The sequence below is a fragment of the Girardinichthys multiradiatus genome, chromosome 12 (genome assembly GCF_021462225.1).
Source record: "Girardinichthys multiradiatus isolate DD_20200921_A chromosome 12, DD_fGirMul_XY1, whole genome shotgun sequence".
Lineage (NCBI taxonomy): Eukaryota > Metazoa > Chordata > Actinopteri > Cyprinodontiformes > Goodeidae > Girardinichthys > Girardinichthys multiradiatus.
Window position 1 is genome coordinate 23339704 of NC_061805.1, and position 8723 is coordinate 23348426.

General features: G+C 38.0%; 1 protein-coding gene across 10 annotated transcripts in view; it reads right to left on the reverse strand.

Moving 5' to 3' along the window:
* The window catches only part of atxn2 (ataxin 2), a 37476-nt gene extending 31953 nt beyond the window's left edge, over positions 1 to 5523 (reverse strand). For 8 of the 10 annotated variants that reach the window (XM_047382634.1, XM_047382632.1, XM_047382627.1 and 5 more), the window contains exons 1-4: positions 5052 to 5523; positions 2313 to 2343; positions 2079 to 2138; positions 1638 to 1709 (exon numbers count right to left, since the gene is read on the reverse strand). In XM_047382634.1, coding sequence (XP_047238590.1) covers positions 1638 to 1709; positions 2079 to 2138; positions 2313 to 2343; positions 5052 to 5161 — 273 coding nt within the window. In that variant the 5' untranslated portion in view covers positions 5162 to 5523. The remainder of the gene's footprint in view (positions 1 to 1637; positions 1710 to 2078; positions 2139 to 2312; positions 2344 to 5051) is intronic. The other 2 variants (XM_047382633.1, XM_047382628.1) reach the window with 2 other exon arrangements.
* Positions 5524 to 8723: the final 3200 nt, after the last annotated feature.

An 8723-nucleotide genomic window follows, 5' to 3' on the forward strand; every position in this document is an offset into this window, starting at 1 on the left:
AATATCCTGCAACGGGAAGCATCAGGTCCTCTAAAAAGTCCTGGTAGACAGCTGCTCTGCCTTTGGACCTGATAAAACACAGTGGACCAAAACTGTGGAGATGACATGACTCCCCAAAGTATCACTAACTGGGCAAACTTTGCAAATGATCTTCATGTAACCTGGATTCTTTGCCTTTAACTTTTCCACCAGACACTGGGACCTTGATTTCCAAATGAATTGCAAAATGTACTTTCATTTGGAAAATCTAATCACGCACCTTTTTTCTAAGAGAGTTTTTCCTTCCACTCAACATTCCATTAATATGTATGGACACAACCAGCTTCTTTAGCAATGACCTGTTGTGGCTTGTGCTCCCTATGAAGATGTCAGTGGCTGTTTGCTGGACAACGGTGAAGTCAGTAGTCTTCCTTCTGATAGCACATTTCATAACATTTTTATCATCATATTTGTTTCCTTTTATTTAATGTTAAATGTTTGATTTATTGAGTTGAGTTTTTTTTTTTATTAGCTGTAAACTGTAATTATTCCATGTAACAGAACCAAATGCTTGAAATATATCTCTCTGTGTAAAATGAATAATTACAAGTTTCAAAGAATTGGAATAATCAAATAAATTTACTTTACAGTTTTATAATTTATTGAGATGGACCTGTATATTGTATGCGCACTGGATGAATTAAACAACAATTCAAGATGGCAACAATTTTGATAATACTGAACACTGTATGTCTGGCCTTTCAAGAGTGGTTTAGATCATTATGAACTGAAAATTAAAAACGAAACATTAGAAAAATCACATTATATACATATGAGAGGGTATGATTTGGTTTTTGACTTATTTGCTCCAAGAAAAAAAAAAAAGGAATCAAGTTTTCCAAAAATGCATGATTTATTTCCACATCAGGTGGAGGAGCTTCTGAGATGCCATGAAAAGCTTACAGGCCTTCCTAGTTCTCAAAAGTCTCCAACAACATGTGTGATACCTCACAGAAAACCTTAATTACAACGTCTGCAGCCCAGAACTACAGTACTGAGGAGGAAACTGTGGTTGTATTTGCAAAACAGAAACAATTCATAACTCAGACACCTATTAAAGAAACTGGGAGATATTGGATACCTAAATACAGGACCTGGAGTTACATGTGCACTCCTCCATATGGTCTGAAACAAAAGTTCTTGGTAGAGGAGTTCAAGTTCATTTTTTGTAATAAATATTTCCCCACAAGTAACGGTCTGGGCAGCACAACTTTGTAAAAGGAAATATGAAGAGTCAGATATTGCTCTGTTCTCAAACATAAGAAGGAAACCACCTCAGGGGTAGAGCTGCTTCTCAGTGCTGCCAAGATGGTGTCCTGACTAAAACTTAAAACATTAAAACCTTTTTGCAGCTACTGAGCCAGTGACTGAATTGTCCATTATAAAAAGGGATATAAAGGCGTCACATGGTGTAGAAGTAAAGCGGGTAGCCCCTTGTCGCGGGCCGTCTGGGGTTCAATTCCTGAACTAGAGACCTTTGCTGTATGTCTTTCCCACCTTCTCTCTCTCTCTGCCCATTTCCCATCTAGATACCGTCAGAGGCTACGAGTGCCACAAAACCTTAGAAAAATGGGATATTAGATGGTGAATTTCCTTACCTCAGGACTGTATGTCTTGAATACCCCTTCATATACCGCTCCATTTTTTACTTTCAGCTCACACTTGGCCCCCTGGGAACAAATAAGCTGGTCAGTGGTCACCATATAAAAGACTTACTCAGACTTACTCAGAGTCAATGTAAATGTACACTATGAAATAAGTTCAACACGCCCCCCCCCCATGCTATAACGCAAATGAAGGACCTGCCTTCCTTATGGTACAAGCTGTTCTAAGTGTTGTTTACCGCAGCGCAGACATTCTGAACTAACAGCATGTGGTAAACGAGAAAGTGCCGTTTTTTGCTGACAAGTCATTTACAGTAAGAATGAGCCCTATAGCTTTGCATTTAGCTGCCTCTGTTCATGTGTCTAACAATATTCAGGAAAGCAGTCACAAAGATAACCATCTTTAAATCTGAGAGAGATATAAAGTAAACTCACCACCACAGAAGTCAAAACATGGACCATCCTCATATTTGCATATACACCATTGAAAATAACCTGAAGAGCAAAAACAGCGTTTTTCAGATTCCTGAACAGAAGTTCAAATATGTGACACCTCCTGGACATCTGGTTAATGGATAATCACCATTGGCGTAAAAACAACATCTGATGATGAATATTTATAGAGTGGAAATTATTTCAGATTAAACTTGTGACAGAAAGCTAACTTACAGCTGCAGGGGCTTTGCCACTGTGTCTTCCCCTGAAAGAGAAAAAATAATGTCAGACACCCCTTAATTAACAGCAACATTTTTCTAAGCACAAAGCTTAAAAAAATAAAATATTAGGAAAAATAGCACTGGAAAGGTCAACTCTGGGTGGAATTAAACTGCTGTTAAAAAGGAGAAAAAGATATATTCATCAAAACAGGCCCCTCAGTTTGACCCAAACCCAATCTAGAGCCCATTGGAGCTTTTGTGTGCTGACCAAGCCTCATCAAACAATGGCTCACATATGTAGATTTTCAATTCAACATATACTTGAGTAATACCTGGCCTAAAACTACATTTCTCCTTTGTTTGAAGCGACCTAAACTACTAAGGGTCTATGTAGTTTCAGAAACACTTGCCCTCTTCTCTGTCTTGTTCACATGTATAGTTTCCTTACTTATCCCCAAGGCAACATGACATTAGAAAAAAAGTGACATTAACATACTATTGTTTGAAGATTGCAATGACCATAATGATTGAGAGAAAGCCATGTTTCCTCATGGCTCTCTATCCTTCCTATCAGCTTTATTATCTTATCATGAAGATCTTGATCAGGGTGCACATAAAGGACAATGTAAGTCCATCCAAAAGGCCAAACACGTAGTATTGATAATACACAGTATTATTGCGATGATGACTGCAATTCACTGTATTACGCAGCTCTATATGTAACGAATAAGCAAGTGCAAAGATGTTTTTGAGTAAGGATTTCCATTCAATAAAATAGAATACAAGCCTGATGAGACAAAAACTGACAGTTTATATTAATGGTTCTCGACCTTTTTTATAACAAGCACCAGCTCAGGAAATTCATGTTATCAGAGTACAAACATATTGACAGAAATTCATAGAATAATAGGTTTGGGATTTTTTTTTTTTTTCCTGTTGTGTTGTGTTATGTCAAAAAAAAACAAGAGCACTCATCCATTGGTACTGCAAAACTGGTTAAAGGACACGACTCAATTATGTTTTGTATTCTTCCTCAGAAGTTGAAATTTCCAAACTTTAAGTTAGAAACATTAACAAAACAATCTCCACGAAGTTAAGAGTTTAAAGTGGGAAAGTCAGAGATTTTTACCAACCCTAATTTCAAAATCCAATATGGCTACCTTGCATAAAACAATAAAAGCTACAAAAAAAAAAAACAGTTTATTTATATTTCTGACAACTAGCATGTAATCAAATCTTTGACAACCTCCTTCGGTGAACATGTTAGTACTTCGTTTTAGAGTACAAAACGCAGAAGTGCTAAGTTGTTACCTTGAATTGATAATAGTAGTAATGCTGTTCACTTAGGGTGATAATTACCAAATCTGACTGGTTTTCAAACTAGTAACTAGAGCATATTTAAGAAGGCTTAGGCCCTGTTTACATGACGTTTTCTGGTGAAAATGTAAATGTCTAGTTGCGTTCCTGCTGTTGCCGTGTGAGAGGAAATTGTAGGCAAAATGTTGTCAACTATTTGATTTAGGTGTGTTGAAGCAGAGATGTGCAACAGTTGCACGACACCTGCCCTCAAGGAGTGGGCTTTGAGACCCCTAGTCTTAATGATAAGGGAGAAGAAACTGCTGATCTACTGGGATTTTCACACACAACAGTCTCCCTGGGTTACAGAGAGTGGTTAGAAAAACGGGTTTGAGATGATAGAGAGGCAACAGTGCCATCTCTAAATGCAAGTCAAACCCTGAAGCAGATGAAGCAGCCGCTAAGGACAAAAAACCGGAGCTACGATTCACACGGACCATAACAGACTACGGATGAGCTGTCGTAGTAGTACTTGGCTTTTTTGAACCATATACATTCCTAATAAGAGATGGAAATATACTGGTTAGGTATGCATGCATCCCTGTAGCTCAACCTTGCGTTACAGTAAACTACGCCTGCGCCATAAAATGGGTAGTGGCCCCCAGTGACCGGTGAACCGACTAGCGCCGAAATGAAAGCGACAAAACACATAATCTCAACATCCATGTGTTGTGTATAAGCTTCGTCACGGGACAACACGTGGACAGAAAGTCACGCTTCAATGACACCATTTTCCCACGAAAAGCAACGCCGACGTCAAGGTTGACAGCCGGTCAGCATAATGAGGCCCCCCTCCCCGCCACACACTCCCTTTTACACGCTTTATGTCATTTATGTGTCAATCCCGTCGCAGTGATGTTGCAGTAACGTCGGAGTCAGCTGAATCAGAACAAACGCAGCTGGTTGGAAAGCTGGCCTCTTCTCAGGCAGCCGTTCCAACGCTGCAAGTGTGCTGAATTACAAACCCTGGCTGTCAAACGGCTAATTAGCTCAACCCAAATTGGCTCCCGGCTGATATAATAAACTGATATCAGCCACTTCGCCAACGCCGTCATTACAGGAACAAAGGTGGTTCATATTTTTGTTCATCCAAACACATTTAGGTGCGTAATAAATGACCGTGACATCTCCTCTTTAACGCGCACCGGATGAAATCTTACCCTTAAGTTGCAACATTACTGGACCGTGCAGGCAGGCAGGCCTCGCTAGCAAAGCTGCATAACGTCGCACGGCCCGCATAGCGTCTAACACGCGTACTAATTTTGGACCACTTAACAAGGGTGTCATCTCTTGAAACTACCACCGTGGGACGTATTTGTGTCCATAAAACGAAATGCCGACCACATCACCTCTATTCACTGCGTTTTTTACTTGGCTAAGTTGAGAACTCACAGACCTGCCCAGATTCTGTCTTCCCCCGCCGCTTCCTCCAGCACCGGAGCCGGCCGCACCAGCCGCGTTGCCCCCGCCGGGCTTGCCTCGATTTCCACCGGCCTTCATTGACATGGTGATCCCATAAAAGACAGTGTCTTAAAAACGATCAGCTGTAGACCTGAAACTTCTTGACAATGAAGCGGCGAGTGGTTGTGTGACAGGTCGCTAACGTGCTACTAGCAGGCTAGCTGGTTAACAGTTGTTAAGCCAAATTAGCAATCTCTACAAATCTTATTAAAACAGAGGGAAAAAAATGAATAAAAAAACAACACACTTCAGCGGATCTTTCAAATTAACATGTGCGTCACACTTCTTGTCAATATGATATGAAATCCTAACAAAAAAATCGATTATCTCAAATTAAACTTTACAGCTAGCTCGAGTCCTTTCCGTTGCTAACAGCAAAAAGACCAAAACAGTCTGAAAGAGGACAAAAACCAGCGGAGGGATATATGGAAGGTGCAACGACTCATAACATTCAGTTCAGTATTCATGCACACTCACAATTTTTTTTTTAAGATATCAATACAAACATTGTCATATTTAATCTAGCTTGCCAATATACATATATAAATACTCGCTCGTTTTAGAGAATACACAGACACCTGGGTACTATTTTCAGGAAGTCCGTGAGTCTTAAATGGCTCTTTGGCTGCATCCACGTGAGCCGGCGAACGCACAAAACACAGATGTACCAACAGCAAGCACTAGTTGTTAGTGTCTCCTGTTTGTACATGACCACTACAGAACAATGACTCACAATTAACATGCTCATTAATATACTGAATAGTTCATCTGAAAAGGACATTTTAAAACCTGAACCTGACCGATGCTCTACATGTAAACCAATGCCGTAGTGACACAGAAAGATCCGTTATAGATTGCTGTAGACACAATGCATCATCATGTTTTTTTTTGTTTTGTTTACATAACAAATATTTATGAATCATTAACCCCTTAAATGGCATCGCTTTTTGTTTTTTCGGGGGGAAAAAAAACAAACATAAAACAGATGTTTACTTGACGCAAACAGCTGAGAATGTACAACTAAACTTAAAAAGCAAATATTTAATTGCACTGGCAGTATACTGAAAAACAACTCAATGGGAGTCTATTACACAAGAAAATGCAGAAACGAACACAACTTGCTCTATTTAGCTCAGAATGAGAGAAATTAAATATGCATTTGAATTCACCCCTAAAGAAATTTTATGCCATGTGGCTCAGCACAACCAAAGTTAAATGGAAATGTCCAGGGACAAAAGAGGAATACACATAATTTCAGTTAGATTTATGTCAAGACTTTGACAAGGCCAGTCCAAAACGTTTTTTATCCATTTGATAAGACTTGCTGGTGTGATTTGGATCATTGTCCTGCTGCAAAATCCAAGTGCATTTGAGCTTAAGGTCACAAAATGATGGCTGAATATTCTCCTTGAGGACTTCCTACTATAGAAAAGAATTCGTCATTCCGTCATTCCGATTGTGGCAAGCCGTCCAGGTCCCAGAGAAGCAAAACCTCTCCAGACCATCACACTATCTCTAGCATACATGACATCGTTTCTGTCTTTTTCCAGTTGTTGAATAATTAACCCTGACCTTAACTGAGGCAAGGGGGGTCTGCAGTGTTTTAGATGTTGTTCTGGGTTCTTTTGTGACTTTCTGGATAAGTCATCAATGTGTTCTTGGACTTTCATTGGTAGAAGGCCCACTCCTAGGAAGGCACTGTTACAAGTTTTCTGCCCTTTTTGGACAATAGTGCTCACTGTGGTTTGCAGGAGCCTTAAAAATGGCTTGGTATACATTTTTAGACTGATCAATGTCAGTGACCATAGTTGTCTTTTGTTTTTCAATTTCTTTAGGTCAAGACAGGATGTGTCTATTTTTAGATCTTCTATCCTACTTTATGTTGTCAAACAGATTGTATTTAAGGGTTAAGTGTAGCATGAAGCTTGTTTGTCAAATGAAAAGTACTTTTTGAAAATAACAACCTTTAGGCTTCTATTAACATACTTTTCATTAAGCCCGTATTTCTGTATTAAAACCTTAGGTCTTATGTAATATTCTAATCTTAAATGTTGTATTTTCATTAGCTGTAAGTAGAAAATCATCATAATTGACAGAGAGAAAGGCTTGAAAACATCAGTCTGTGTGTAATTAATCTATATAGTGTTTCACCTAGTGAACTGAGATACTAAATAAGGTTTTCCATAATATTCTAATTTATTGAATATGACTATACTGCATATGTGTCATTTGCCTAACAATAAAAGCAAATGTTTTTATTATTTAGAGATGCTAGAGATCACAGAAATTAGGGCTTAATTAAGCAAAAACAATCGGATTAACCTACCACGAATTAGATTTGAATGTTTCCTTTGTAAATTGTCTTTTTAATATAGGATAACCGTGAACATGGGAAGATCTTGCTTACACTTGATAAGAATGGTGAATTTATTCCTTTAATTAATTATTGACTACAAAAAAATCTAACTTTTTAATGGAAAAGATCGGTCTTTAATTAGTAATGGGAGCAATCCAATAAATGCAGCAGAAAGACAGAACTGTGTGATGACATGAAGTTGTATAAATTACACCCATAAATGAACACTGTAAATCTGTACCATATTTCAGTTACTGTGATTAGCTTCTTAAAGCATTAGTTACATATATTACCAGATGCAATTAATGCATAGCTAATTAAAATTACAATTAAATCACAGTGGAACACAAGGCTTTACAAGAAGAAAGGATATGCCAAATGTACAAAACAGCTCCATATAGATTTCTATAAATATATTAGAAGTAGAGTACCACACATCCACCTTGGAAGAAAACAATGTAATTTAATTTCCAGTCATTATCAAATAAAAAGTATTTATCTTTTAATTATTTGGTGGAATAGAATTAAATAATCTTCATTTTACCTTGAATTTCCCATAAAGTTGATTTAAATTGATCTACTTTAAACTCACAGCATGATTCTGCCACCACCATATTTCAGCATTGGGATAGAGTGTTTTGGATGATCTGCCGATGTGCATATTACTACTATGGGCCTCTTGGCTGTTTCTCTGAATAATGCTCTCATTGTCAGTTAGGCTGGACAGCCATGTCCTGATAGGTTTTCAGCTGTGCCATTTTCATTCCAATTTTGGACGATGGATTGAACAGTGTTCCATGAGATGTTGAAAGCTCGGGGTATTGTTTTATAACTTATTTACTAATTAGGTAGTTTCTCAAGGCAGTTGTTTGCATTCAAGTTTATTTGGGGTATCTGCATAAAAGGGGGCTAAAAATAAATGCATGCAACACCCAACCGATTTGTATTTTATATTGTGAAAATGGTTAATTCACTTTATATCCACTTCACTGTTATTCGCTAATATTTGTTGGTCTATCACATAAAATCTCAATAAAAACCACCGAAGTTTGTGATTTTGCCAGACACTGCATTTGTTACCAATACACATCAATATATTATTTCAAATTCGTCTGGGGTTTAATACTACGCTGTTGTGACTTATTGTTCAAATAAATAAACCGACTACAAACAATTCCTTAGAGTTCAGACCATAATAAACCTTTAATTAACCCTCGAATGTAAACCTCAATGCGCATTGAAATGTCTTTA